This window comes from Ovis aries, chromosome 1 (assembly GCF_016772045.2).
Source record: "Ovis aries strain OAR_USU_Benz2616 breed Rambouillet chromosome 1, ARS-UI_Ramb_v3.0, whole genome shotgun sequence".
NCBI lineage: Eukaryota > Metazoa > Chordata > Mammalia > Artiodactyla > Bovidae > Ovis > Ovis aries.
In genome coordinates, this window is record NC_056054.1 from 120197867 (window position 1) to 120212993 (window position 15127).

At 36.8% G+C, this 15127-nt stretch overlaps 1 protein-coding gene across 29 annotated transcripts in view; it reads left to right on the plus strand.

Moving 5' to 3' along the window:
• DCAF6 (DDB1 and CUL4 associated factor 6) overlaps positions 1 to 15127 on the plus strand; it is a 184839-nt gene that overhangs the window by 31267 nt on the left and 138445 nt on the right. For 27 of the 29 annotated variants that reach the window (XM_060415869.1, XM_004002739.6, XM_027977886.3 and 24 more), the window contains exon 2: positions 7663 to 7724. The exons of the other annotated variants lie outside the window; for them this stretch is intronic. Coding sequence is in view for 25 of the 27 variants with exons in the window: in XM_004002739.6 (XP_004002788.3) it covers positions 7663 to 7724 (62 nt within the window). In the remaining 2 variants the exon portion in view is untranslated. The remainder of the gene's footprint in view (positions 1 to 7662; positions 7725 to 15127) is intronic. 29 annotated transcript variants of the gene reach the window in all.

The following is a 15127-nucleotide window of genomic DNA, read 5'->3' on the forward strand; positions in this document are numbered from 1 at the left end:
CTGTAGGTTTTTTCCCTTTCATCACTTAAAATATATCATACTACTCCTTTCTGACTTGCAAAGTTTTTGTTAAGAAGTGATCTAGTAGTCTTTTGGGCGTTTCCTTGTAGGTAACTGATTGTTTTTCCTTTTCAATTGCTTGGAAAATTGTTTTTCTTTCAGTTTTGCCTTTTTCATTATATTTTGTCTCAGTGTGGATATTTTTGGGACAGTCAGTTTTGTGACCTGAATGTCTTTTGTTTTCACCCAGGTTAGGGAAGTGTAGGCAGGTTAGGGCTTCCCAGATGGCGCTAGAGGTAAAGAACCCACCTGCCACTGCAGGGAGACGTAAGAGACTCGGGTTTGATTCGTGGGTTGGGAAGATCCCCTGGAGAAGGGAATGGCCACACACTCCAGTGTGCTTGCCTGGAGAATGTCATGGATAGAGGAGCCTGGTGGGCTGTAGTCCTTAGGGTCACACAGAGTCAGACACAACTGATAAGACTTAGCACACATGCACAGGAAAGTTTTCAGTTATTATTTCTTCAAATAAGTCCTGTGTCCTTTTTTCTTTTTTGGAACTTCCATAATGTGAAATTTCGTGTGCTTGATATGTTGTTTCCAGAGTCTTTCCTTTTTTTGTTTCTTTGACCATACCTTATAGCATATGGGATCTTAGTACCTTGACCAGGAATCAGACCTATGTCCCCTGCAGTGGAAGCGTAGAATCTTGACCAGTGGACTATGAGGGAAAACCTTGAGATTTCTTAAACTATCCTTACTTTATAAGATTTTTTTTCCCTTGTTTTGTTCAGCTTGTGTGATTTCCACTACTCTATCATCCAGTTGGTTGATTCTTTTCTCACTGCCATCTTATTTACTTCTAGTGTAGTTTTAATTTCAGCTTTTGTATTCTTCAGCTTTGTTTGGTTCTTCTTTATATTTCCTAACTCTTTATTAAGCTTTTCACTGTGTTCTTCCTTCTCCCAAGTCCATTGAGCATCCTTTTGAGCATTGTCTTGAACTCTGTCAGATAAATTGCTTGACTCCAATTTAGTTTCTCTTCTGGGATTTTTATTCTGTTCCTTCAGTTGGAACATCTGTCGTCTCATTTTGCCTAATTATCTATTTCTATTTCTGTGTATTAGATGGGCCCATTGTATTTCCTGATGTTGGATAAGTGGCCTAATATAGGAGATACGTTGGTGAGTCAGTAAGTACTCCCCTCTCAGGTTGCTAGAATTGTGTGATCTTGGGGTATCCCTTGTGTGAACTGTACGGGGCCTTTTGATGTAGCAAAGTTGACTGCTGTGGCAGTCTGGTACATGAGGCCAGCTTGTAGGCTTTTCATAGTGCAGAGGCTTCCAGCTTGTGGCTGGAGCCAGGTCATGGTATGGCTGGCTGTGCAGTGAAGGAATCCTGAGTCTGGTTCTTGCCTGCTGGCAGGTAAGACCAGGTCCTACGGTAGCTGGTTGTTGGTGCTTGGAGGAGTCCTGCCGTTTTGCTAGTTCCAGTGGCTTGTCTTTTCGTGTCTGTTGCTCACTTTCTGTTTGGAGTATTATTTTCTTCACTGTTATGAGACTTACTTATATACTCTAGGTACTAGTCCTTTGTTGGATATGCCATTGGCAAATGTTTCCTCCCAACATGTAGTTGTCTTTTTCTTCTCTTAACAGAGTCTTTTGCAGAGTAAAGGTTTTAAACCTTGATGAGGTTCGATTTATCAGTGTTTTTCTTTTATGGCCTTTGCTTTTGGTATCATTTTTAAAAACTCTTAACTTAGCCCCAGGTCCTAAAGATCACCTCCTGTGTGTTTTCTCTGAAGTTTTACAATCTTACATTTTTACATTTAATTTCAGGGTCCATTTTGTGTTGTCACATTATTGACTGGGGGATTTTTACAGAAACTAACTCCTGTGGCTGGCAATTTGTTATATAAGTGAATATTGAACATTTCAGGTCAATACTTTAAGGAACAAAAGATACATTAATATGTTTCTTATCAATGATGTGTGAATTTTTGTATGATGTATGTGATTTAACTTGAAGTTCATTTTTGTGCTTATGAATGTCCACTTGCTCTAGCACTATTTAAAAAACTGTCTCCGTTGAATTGCTTTTGTACCTTTTGGGCATATTTGTGTGTGTCTAATCTGTGTTATCTATTCTCTTTCATTGGTATGTATATCTTTCTCTCTGTAAATATCATACTGTTTGCTTATTGTAGCTATATAATAAGTTTTTACATCAGGTTGAATGATGTTTCCCCCTTCAACTCTTCTTTTTCAAAATTGTTTTAGCTTTTCTAGGTCTTTTGCCTTTTTATATGAATTTTATAGTAACCTTGTCTTTATCTACAAAATACCTTGTTGGAATTTTGATAGGAATTGCATTGGACTTACATATCAGTTTGGAAAGAACTGACATCTTTACTGTGTTGAGTCTTCTGATCCATAGACACAGGACATTGCTACATTTATTTAGTTCTTTGGTTTCTTTCAGCAGCGTTTTGTATTGGGTTGGCCTACAAGTTTATTTGAACTTTTTGGCCAACCAGTAATGACCAGGATACAAATCCTCAGTATAATTGGTTATACTTATGTTTAATTTTCTTTTAATTAAGAGTAGTTTTAAGTATACTGTGTTAAAGTTCAACTTCTGCCCATTCATTATTAGTATAAAACAGTATGTTTTTCTTTTTTGGTCTGTGTTGGTCTTATATCCTGTAATCTTGCTCAGTTCAGTTCAGTTACTCAGTCTTGTCTGACTCTGTGACCCCTTGGACTGCAGCATGCCAGGCTTCTCTGTCTATCACCAACACCCAGAGCTTGTTCAAACTCATGTCCATTGAGTCAGTGATGCTATCCAACCATCTCATTCTCTGTTCCCTTCTCCTCCTGCCTTCAATCTTTCCCAGCATCAGGGTCTTTTACAGTGACTTAGCTCTTTCACTTTTCACTTTCATGCATTGGAGAAGGAAATGGCAACCCACTCCAGTGTTCTTGCCTGGAGAATCCCAGGGATGGGGGAGCCTAGTGGGCTCCCGTCTATGGGGTCGCACAGAGTCAGACATGACTGAAGTGACTTAGCAGCAGCAGCAGCTCTTTGCATCAGGTGGCCAAAATATTGGAGCTTCAGCTTCAGCATGAGTCCTTCCAATGAATATTCAGGGTTGATTTCCTTTAGGATTGACTCCTTGCTCTTTGATCTCCTTGCAGTCCAAGTGACTCTCAGGAGTCTTCTCCAGCACCACAGTTCAAAAGCATCAATTCTTCGGTGCTCAGCTTTCTTTATAGTCCAACTCAGATCCATACCTGACTACTGGAAAAACCATAGCTTTGACTAGATGGACTTTTGTTGGCAAAGTAATGTCTCTGCTTTGTCTAGGTTGGTTATAGCTTTTCTTCGAAGGAGCAGGTGTCTTAATTTCATGGCTGCAGTCACCATCTGCAGTGATTCTGGAGCCCAAGAAAATAAAAGTCTATCACTGTTTCCATTGTTTGCCCATCTATTTGCCATGAAGTGATGAGACTGGATGCCATGACCTTAGTTTTTTGAACGTTCAGTTTTAACAGCTTTTTCACTCTGCTCTTGTACTTTCGTCAAGAGGTTCTTTAGTTCTTCGCTTTCTACCATAATGGTGGTGTCATCTGCGTGTCTGAGGTTATTGATATTACTCCCAGCAGTCTTGATTACAGCTTGTGCTTCATCCAGTCTGGTATTTCGCATGATGTACTCTGCATATATATCTTTTGAGGTTTTGAGGTATATGCCAGGAGATTTTTTACATGGAAAATAATATCATCTTTCAGTAGGGACTCTCATATTTCTTACTTTCCAAACTATGTATATCTTTTTTTTTCTTTCTTACATTAACTCTATCTGTAAAACTTCCAGGAACGTGTTTTAATAGTAGTGGTGAGAGGGAAACTTCCTTGTATTGTCCTGATCTTAAATGGGAAGCATTCAGTCTTTCACCATTAAATATAAGTTTAGGTCTTTTACTGGTGCTTATTGTCAGATTGAGGAAGTTTCCCTCTGTTGCTAGTTTGCTGAAAGTGTTAATCATAAATGAGTTCAGTCAAAGAAGCAGAATTACTAGGAGAGTAATATTCCATTGTACCACGTCTTCTCTATCCATTCATCTGTTGATGGACATTTAGGTTGCTTCCATGTCTTGGCTATTGGAAACATTGGTGCAGTGAACATTGGGGTGCACGTATCATTTCAGATCATGTTTTTCTCAGGCTCGATGCCCAGAAATTGGATTGCAGGGCCATATGGTAGCTCTGTGTTTAGTTTTTTAAGGAACCTCCATTCTTTTCTCCATAATGGCTGAACTAATTTACGTTCCTGCCAATAGTGTAGGAGGGTTCCCTTCAGGAGAGAACTAGTCTTAAGTGTCTCTAGTGGATCAGACATATCTATGAGTTATGCATATGCTGATTAATTTGCTTATGACAATAAGCATATGAAGTTGATGGTAATTTTCCCATCAAATATAAAATTTTTACAAATGTAGTACTAAGGCCCTGAATTGTTAAGTTTTGCCCCATGTACGTGTATAATGATCCAAGTTAGATATTTAAGCCTAAGATTTCTTGTCCCAAGTAACTCATGGTCTAATAACAGGGATAGGTACATGAATAAATAAGTTATGAAACAGTTTAGTAAGTTACAAAACCATTAAATATGAGCAGTATGCCTGTATTGCAGTGAAAGATGTTCACCTTTTTGAGAGGAAACATGTTGAAGAGCAGAATAAGTATTTTGATTCTGTTATTTTACTCACTGATTCAGAAAACCTATGTTCAGTTTCTACTTTGTCTTAGGCACTGTTCTAGGCATTTAAGATACTTTGGTCAACAAAAGAGTGTTCCTTTTTTTTAAAGGGAGCTTACAGTCTATCACGTAGAATAGAATGTAAAAGAGACGGAATTAAATGAGGCAGCTTGGGCTACAGAAACACTTGAATAGAAAGCCACAATGGTAGGTACATTCATCCGTAATAAATGTGTAATCGCTGGGAGACAGTTCTCCATGTCTCCTTTGTATTTCTGTACATCTTTTGAGCAGAGGCAGTGGCTTCTTTGCTCTGGACTGTCTTTACAAGGATTTTTTTTTTTAGGGAACAGCCTTGGGAGATAGAGCATTCAGTATCTCTCTGTGAAGCAGAAGGCAGATTTGTTTATTGTCCAAGATAATAAAGATAATGTCTTTTGGGCAAAGGTTAGGTAGATTTGCTTGATATGAGATTTGGGTCCCCTCAGTTCAGGGTACTCCAGCTGTGATTCAGACCCATTGCATGTGCAGTATCCCCCCGGCCCCTCTCTGCATTGCCCTGTGGGAATTGGACAAGAGGAACCATTGATCCTGAAGCTCATTCTGCTGGTTAGAATGGTTCTTCGCCTCTGACTGGAGTCTTCTGTCTTCTGCTAGCATCCCTAAGATGGTGGCAGGTAACTTGTTAGCTTACAGCTAGGCCAAAGTTCTTGATAATAGGTAATAATTTTATTTTTGTTTTAATTTGAGAGGACTCAGTTTTTTAACTTACAGTTCTTATTTTACCCTAGCTTTCAGCTTCTGTTTCTTGGTGTAGTGCATTTAATTATCAGAAGGGTTGAGGAGGTTTATCCTAGGTTGTTCTCAAAGCCCTTTTTATGGAACGTGTGGACAGCAGTCATTTTGAGCTCCTCAGTCACACACAGAAATATCATTCAGGAGCTGTCTTGTCTTGGTGCATGTCTTAGGGCACAGTTTTATGTACAGGTTCATATATAAGAGTTCTTGCTCAAGTCACTCACTTCGTCTTCTATTCTCTCATGTTGCACTACCATTTCCTCTAGTTGGAAATGGCTAGAGCCATGTTTTCAAACCCAGATGTTTAAAAATTTGGAAAAAACTTTTTAATACTTTTTTCTTAGCATTTTAATGAATTTTAGTTACCATCATGTTAATTTGAATTCTTTATTTCTGAACTCTTAATTTGCAGCTCATTAACATTACCACACATGCTGACAGCCAAAAGAAAGATTTCTAAAAATTTTATCTGTTTACCACAGTTAGCATTTTTTAAGACATTTTGTGGGACAGATTTGGATAAGAGAAAACAGTAATAACCGAGAAGCAGCGAGCCAGTGGAAAGAGACAGTTACAAATCCAGTAAAAGTCATAATTTTAATTTGCTACCAATTTGAAGAGACAAATCAGTACATTTGTCTATTTATGTAGACCGTATGATAGATCTGGGTTCATATAAGACCTGGGAAGATTCCCCTGGAGAAGGTAATGGCTACCCGTTCCAGTATTCTGGCCTAGAAAATTCCGTGGTCTGTATAGTCCACTGGGTCATAAAGAGTTGAACACGACTGAGCGACTTTCACTTCACTATTATAGTATGTAATGGATCTGATAGAAAATTAAACTTGGTAAAAAATAGAATGAATCATATCAGATATCCAGTGTAAAGGAAATGTTTTAAAACTGGCCGAAATAGACAATAGGGCAACTAAATAAATGATAAAGTCAATGAGAAAAAGAAAAAAACAAAACAAAACTGAAAATCAGGTGTGGAAAGTTGATTATATATAAAGTATAACATAATTTGTGAAAATACTTTGCTGAATTTCTACAGGTTGTTTTATTTTAATAAGTTTATTCTAATAAGAACCATACCCCCCTTTTCCCACCTTCCCCACACATAGAATTTTTAACCACATGTACATCCATTATATAGCCATCTTAACCAGTTATAGGCAAGGACAAAGAAAACAGTTTGGCTTCAAGATCTTGCTCTTCACACTGAACACAAGAAAACTGTAGTAGAGAAATCTGTCCCTTGTGATAGTATACAGAGAGCATAGTCAAATTTAATTTTGAAATTTCATCAGCCTGATTTCTTAGCTAATTACCACTCTTTGTCATATATTCAGCTTCTTTTCATTACAGCTTCTGAATAAACATGAAGCTTTCTTGGTCCATTTTTGGTAAAGATGATTCGTTCCTAAAGAAATATATTCCTGTTTTTCGAAGGAGTAACTTATTCTGCTTTTGAACTGCTCCTGATGGACAGTGAGGCTGATTTTATTTTTTTTCCTGTCACATTTCATCATTGTGAAATGAAGTTTTAAGTATTTTAGCATTTCTGAAATTGAGATGTGTTTAAAAATAGGTGGCATCTTATAAAACACTGTTTGCCACCCACTTTAAAATTGAAAACTCTATTACCCCCCTCCAGTCTTCTTTATACCATTTTGTGTATTGTCACATATTGTATATTGTCTTTTGTTAAGCTAACTAGAGTCAGGGATCTTTTTTATTTTACTGTTGTATCCCTAGCTCCTGTAACACCACCTGAAATGCAGTAAGCAGGTAGTATATTTGGTGAATGAATGAATGAAGGGAACATTTGAGTGTTTATTGTGGTTTCAGATAATGTGCTAAGCCCTTTCTCTCCTTGAGTCACTTAATTCTTAACAGTAACCACATGAGGTAGGCAGGTACTCTAATGAGGAAACTAGGGCTAAGGAGGGGTTAAATTTGCCCAGTGTCACTCAGCCTATAAATGGAGGAGTTAAAATTAGAGCATGAATCTACCTCAGGTCAGTTGCTAGGCTCTTAACAGTGTTACACTTTTCTAAGCATTAAATTGTTTGATTTATTTAGTTCTTTCTTTTTAAACAGGAAGAAGAGAATTTATCCAAAGATTAAAACTTGAAGCAACCTTGAATGTGCATGATGGCTGTGTAAGTAATAGTTAATTCTCAACTGTGGAGAACTGTAATACTAAGTATTCAGATTTTTGAGGAAATGCCCCAATGCTTCCAGAAGAGATTGGACTAACTGTAATTAAAATGGGAGAATTGTTTTACATTAAAACATATTTTGAATTTAGGAAAATATATGAGAGATTTTTTTGAAGAATGATGATCAAAAGGCTTTCATCTCTTTCACTGTTGGTGCTGCTTTTGTGAGGGGTCACTAGTAGTCTTCATGTCTCCAAATCTATTAGTCACTTCTCAGAAACTTTTTAAGTATTTCTTTATTTGGCTGTACTGGATCTTAGTTGCAGCACGTGAGCCTTGCTGCTCTGTGGCATATGGGATCTTAGTTCCCCACCAGGGATTGAACCCACATCTCCCTCATTGCAAGGCAGACCACCAACCACTGGACTTCTAGGAAAGTTCCAACCTTTCCAGAAACTTTTAGACATTCATTGAATACATTTTCTTTTTTGAAATACTTTTCTCTTGGTTTCTGGTAACACCACACTCTCTTGGTTTTCTTTCTCTCTCAATGACTTCCTGCATCTTCTCCATCTTCTTCCCTGACTTCTATACTTCTCCACCTTCAAATGTTAGATATACCAACACTCTATCTTGGCTTCTCCCACCCTCCCACTTTCCTAAGTGATTCTGTTCAGTCCCATGGCTAGAACGCATAACTTCTAATTTTCTACTTCTTCCCAGAGCTCAATTTATGTATAAAATTCTGTACTAAACATTCCCAGTTGCATGTCTAATAGCATCCTGAAATTGATAAGATAAAAATAAAAGTCTTTAAAAATTTTTGTTATGAAAACTTGAGTCCTGCTTCTTATATACTCAGCACTTGGATTTAGCAGTTAAGATTTCGGCACATTTTCCAGTTCATGTTTTTTCCTTGCTGAATTGTTTTAAAGCAAATCTCAGATATAGCATTTCACTTTTATATGTAACCTAACAATAATGGGCATTTTTCTTTTTTTTTTTTAAGCAGCTTCAGACACCTGAAATTTATTAGCTAATGTTCTATAGATCTGAATCCATGAAAATTGTGGCTACTCTGGTTCCATTGGTGCTCTACAGTTATCATAATAGGATCTCCATTTCATTGCTGGTTGTTGATGGGTCATTCATTCTCATGTGCTAGAGTAATGGACATTTCTCCTATGTAATCAAAATGGCATTATATAATTTAATGTATGTATATTTTTGATATCATCTAATACACAGTCCAAAATAAAAATTTTCCCATTGTTTAAAAAAATATTTTTTTAATAGCTGTTTGTTCAAAAGAGGATCCAGGTGACATCCATACTTTGATGGCTGTACCTCTTAATCCCTATTAATGTAGAAGAGTCTTTCCCTTTTTTGTCCCTGCCATTGGCTTGTTTTAGAAACTGAGTCAAATTTCCTAAACATTGGCCCTCATTCTAAATAGTGGTTTATTTCCTTGTGATGTCATTTACCTTGTTTCTGTATCCTTTGTGTTGGGCTTCCCTGGTGGCACAGTGGTAAAGTGGTAAAGAACACTCCTGCTAATGCAGGCAGCGTGGGTTCCATCCCTGATCCGGGAGGGTCCTACATGCTGCAGAGCAGCTAAGCTTGTGCACCATGACTACTAAGCTGTAATTTTTTTTTTCCTGTCTTTGATTGTGGAATAATGTATAAATACAGTTTAGAAATGTATTATTTATTTTAAAACTTAAAACCATTCTTAAGGGGAATGAATCAAAATGATATATGCTTATGGCAAACTGATGGGAGAAAAAGTGGAAACAGTGTCAGATTTCATTTTCTTGGTCTCCAAAATCACTGTGGATGGTGACTAAAGCCACAAAATTAAAAGACACTTGCTTCTTGGAAGAAGAGCTGTGACAGACCTAGACAGCATAGTAAATTAAAAAGCAGAGACATAACATTGCCAACAAAGGTCCATCTAGTCAAAGCTTTGTTTTTTCCAGTAGTCATGGATGTGAGAGTTGGACTTACAAAGAAGGCTTAGTGCTGAAGAATTGATGCTTTTGAACTGTGGTGTTGGAGAAGACTCTTGTGAATCCCTTGGACTGCAAGGAGATCCAGTCAGTCAATCTTAAAGAAAATCAGTCCTGAATATTCACTTGAAGGACTGATGCTGAAGTGCCAATAGTTTGGCCACCTAATGCGAAGAACTGACTCATTGGAAAAGACCCTGATGCTGGGAAAGATTGAAGACAGAAGAGAAGTAGACGACAGAGGATGAGATAGTTGGATGGCATCACTGACTTGATGGACGTGAGTTTGAGCAAGCTCTGGGAGTTGGTGATGGACAGGGAAGCCTGGCGTGCTGCAGTCCATGGGCTCGCAAAGAGTTGGCCACAACTGAGTGACTGAACTGAACTTCTCATGGTATAAAAATAAAGTATATATGGCTGCCACTTCTGTTTCTGTCTTCTCCATTTCTTTCTGCTCCCTGAAGCATATAACCACTTGTTTTAGTTTCATGGATATCCTTTTACTCTATTATTTTCCCACCTTTATTGTGATATACTTTACATATATCATTATATAAATTTAATGTGTAAAATAGAATAATTTGATATGTATATGTATTTCAAAATGATTACTGTAATAAGCTTAGTCATCACATTTATCATGTCACATAATTGGCATTTTGTTGTTGTGATGGTTGTGAGAACATTTAATATATACTCTCTCAGCATCTTTCAAGTATATAGCACAGTAATGTTAACTGTAACCAACATGCTGTAGATTAGATTCCAGAACTTACTCATCTTATAACTGGAAGTTTATATTTTTCTGAACATCTCATTTCCTCCATCTTCCAACCTCTGCTACCAGTCTTCTCAGTTTCTGTTAGTGGAACATTTTTAGAGTCCACATATAAGTGATCTTACAAAGTATTTGTCATTCTCTATCTTGCCTTCAGTGTTCATTTTTGTGTTGCAAATGTCAGGATTTCCTTTGTTTTTATGGCTAATATTCCATTGTGTGTGTGTGTATGTTTATCATATTTTCTTTATGCCTTAATCCATTGACAAACATCTATATTGGTGTTTTTCTTCCTGATTTACTTCTGTGTTAACTTTCTGATTTTCTGTATTTATACAGAAAATACTTTTTGTATTTTCTTTCTGATTTACTCTGTATAATAGGCTCCAGTTTCATCCACCTCATTAGAACTGATTCAAATGCATTCTCTTTAATAGCTGAGTAATATTCCATTGTGTATATGTACCACAGCTTTCTTATCCATTCATCTGTCGATGGGCATATAGGTTGCTTCCACGTCCTGGCTGTTGTAAATAGTGCTGCGATGAACACTGGGGTACGCCTTGTCTCTTTCAATTCTGGTTTCCTCGGTGTGTAGGCCCAGCAGTGGGATTGCTGGGTCAATGGCAGTTCTATTTCCAGTTTTTTAAGGAATCTCCACACTGTTCTCCTTAGTGGCTGTACTAGTTTGCATTCCCACCAACAGTGTAAGAGGGTTGGTTCCCTTTTCTCTGCACCCTCTCCAGCATTTATTGCTTGTAGACTTTTGGATGGCAGCCATTCTGACCTGTGTGAGCTGGTATCTCATTGTGGTTGTGATTTGCATTTCTCTGATAATGAGTGATGTTGAGCATCTTTTCATGTGTTTGTTAGCCATCTGTATGTCTTCTTTGGAGAAATGTCTGTTTAGTTCTTTGGCCCATATTTTGATTGGGTCGTTTATTTTTCTGGACTTGAGCTACAGGAGCTGCTTGTATATTTTTGAGATTAGTTGTTTGTCAGTTGCTTCATTTGCTATTATTTTCTCCCATTCTGAAGGCTGTCTTTTCACCTTGCTTATAGTTTCCTTTGTTGTGCAAAAGCTTTTAATTTTAATTAGGTCTGATTTGTTAATTTTTGCTTTTATTTCCAATATTCTGGGAGGTGGGTCATAGAGGATTCTGCTGTGATTTATGTCAGAGAGTGTTTTGCCTATGTTTTCCTCTGGGAGTTTTATAGTTTCTCGTCTTATGTTTAGATCTTTAATCCATTTTGAGTTAATTTTTGTGTATGGTGTTATGGTGTTAGAAAGTGTTCTCGTTTCATTCTTTTACAAGTGGTTGACCAGTTTTCCCAGCATTATTTGTTAAAGAGATTGTCTTTTCTCCATTGTATATTCTTGCCTCCTTTGTTGAAGATAAGGTGTCCATAGGTGCATAGATTTATATCTGGGCTTTCTATTTTGTTCCATTGATCTATATTTCTGTCTTTGTGCCAGTACCATACTGTCTCGATGACTGTGGCTTTGTAGTAGAGACTGAAGTCAGGCAGGTTGATTCCTCCAGGTCCATTCTTCTGTTTCAAGATTGTTTTGGCTATTCGAGGTTTTTTGTATTTCTATACAAATTGTGAAATTATTTGTTCTAGTTCTGTGAAAAATACCATTGGTAGCTTGATAGGGATTGCATTGCATATAGATTGCTTTGGATAGTTATACTCATTTTCACTATATTGATTCTTCTGATCCATGAACATGGTATATTTCTCCATCTATTAGTGTCCTCTTTGATCTCTTTCACCAGTATTTTATAGTTTTCTATATATAGGTCTTTTGTTCTACGTAGATGTATTCCTAATTATTTTATTCTTTTCTTGCAGTGGTGAATGGAATTGTTTCCTTAATTTCTGTTTCTGTTTTCTCATTGTTAGTGTATAGGAATGCATGGGATTTCTGTGTGTTAATTTTATATCCTGCAACTTTACTATATTCATTGATTAGCTCTAGTAATTTTCTGGTTGAGTCTGTAGGGTTTTCTATGTAGAGGATCATATCATCTGCAGACAGTGAGAATTTTACTTTTTTTCCAATCTGGATCCTTTTTATTTCTTTTTCTGCTCTGATTGCTGTGGCCAAACCTTACAAAACTATGTTGAATAGTAGTGGTGAGAGTGGGCACCCTTGTCTTGTTGCTGACGTTAGGGGAAATGCTTTCAGTTTTTCACCACTGAGGATAATGTCTGCTGTAAGATAGTATTTTCATTTCCTTCAGCTATGTACCTGAGAGTGGGGTTGCTGGATTATATGATAGTTCTGGTTAAAAGTTTTTGGGAAACCTCCATACTGTTTCCTGTAGATGACTGTATCAGTTTTCCTTACCACAAATGGTGCACAAGGGTTCCCTTTTCTCCATGCCTTTATCAGTACTTCTTATCTCATATTTTTGGTGATAGTCCTTCTAAACAATGGCAATCCACTCCAGCACTCTTGCCTGGAAAATCCCATGGACAGAGGAGCCTGATAAGCTACAGTCCACGGGGTCGCAAAGAGTCAGACATGATTGAGCAACTTCATTTCACTTCATTCTAAACAGTGTGAGAAAATATTTCATTGTGCTTTATTTATTTATTTATTTTTGGTCCATTTTGCACATCTTCTGGGTTGAACTGATGCCACAGCATTGAAAGCACCAAATCCTAACCATGGGACCACAAGAGACCTCCCTTATTGTGGTTTTGATTTGCATTTTTCTGATGATTTGTGGTGCTAAACACCTTTTTATGTCCTTTTTGGCCATTTGTATTTTTTCTTTGGAAAAATGTTTATTCAGGGCCTTTGCCCATTTTCTAATTGGATTACTTGTGGTTTTTTTTGCTATTTAGTTAGATGAGCTCCCTATATATTTTTAATATTAATCCCTTATCAAATAGAAGGTTTGCATATATTTTTCTTCTCTTCTGTAAGTTGCTTCTTAATGTTGTTGGTTGCTTCTGTTGCTATACAGAGCTTTAAGTTTGATGCAATTATCAATTGTTGATTTTTGCTTTTGTTTTTGTCATGTCCAAAAATACCTTTGCCGAGATCAAGGTCAAGAGCTTTTCACATTTCCCCCCTAGGAATTTTATTGCCTTCAGTTCTTAAACATAAGTCCTTAATCCATTTCATGGTAATTTTCTTTGGCATGTGAACATCCAGTTTTCCCAGCACCATTTAGTGAAGAGACTGTTCTTTCCCCATTGGGTAGTCTTTGCTCCTTTGTTGTAAATTAATTTACCGTATATGCATGGGTTATTTTCTGGGCTCTTCTGTTTCATTGGTCTATGTGTCTGTTCGTAAGACAATACCATAATGTTTTGATTAAACAATTTTGTAATATAGTCTGAGATCAAGACATTTGATGCCTTCAGCCTTATTTTAATTTTTTAAGATTGCTTTGGCTATTTGGAGTCTTTGGTGATTCCATATAAATTTTGGATTTCTTAGAATTCTATTTCTGTGTAAAAATGCCTTTGGCGTTTTGATGGGGATCGCCATGAATATGGCTATTTGGCAGTATGGTATAATATTAACTATTCTCATACATGAGGAAACCTATCTTTCCATTTGTTTGTGCCTTCAGTATTTCTCATCTTTGTGTCATATAAATACCAGATAGATCTTTCAGCTCCCTGATTAAATTTATTCCTAAATATATTTTGATGTTTTTGATGCTAATGGGCCATTTTCTTTGTTTCTTTTTCAGATAGTTCATTGTTTTATTGTATAGAAATGAAACTGTTCTTTGTTTATGTTATATCTTAAAGCTACTCAATTCACTTGTTAGCACTGACAAATTTCTGGTGGAGTCTTCAGAATATTCTGTATATAAGATGAGGTCATCTTCAATCGGAGAGAATTTTACTTTTCATTTCCAGTTTAGATGCCTTCTATTTCCTTTTCCTGTCCAATTATTACTCTGACTGGAACTTCCTGTACTGTGTTGAATAAAAGTGATGAAAACTGAACTTCTTGTCTTGCTCTTGGTTGTAGAGGAAAAGCTTTCTTCAACTTCACCATTGAGTATGATGTTACCTGTGGACTTGTCATGTATGGCCTTTATTATGTTGAGGTATATTCCTTCTATTCCTAGTTTGCTAAGAATTTTTATCTTGAAAGATGTTGAATTAGATGCTTTTTCTGCATCTTTTGAGACAATCATATGATTTTTACCTTTCATTCCATTAATGAGGTATATTACAATTATTGATTTCTTTATATTGAATCATCCTTGCATCCAGGTGATAAGTCCCACATGATTATGGTGTATGATACTTTTAATGTGCTTTTGAATTTGATTTGCTAGTATTTTGTTGAGAATTTTCACCTCTGTATTCATCAGAAATGTTGGCTTGTGGTTTGCTTGTAGTATCCTTATCTGGCCTTGACGTGAGGGTAACCTTTCTGAGGCTTACCTCAGAAAATGAGTTTGGGAGTGTTCTCTTCTTTTCAGTTTTTTGGAAGAGTTTGAGGATTGCTATTAATTCTTCTTTAAATGTGTGGAAAACATTTAAAACCTGTGAAGCTATCTGGCCAAAGGCTTTTCTGTTGTTGTTGGGAAGTTTTTAATTTAATCTCTTTACTCATTGTTTGTCTTTTCAGA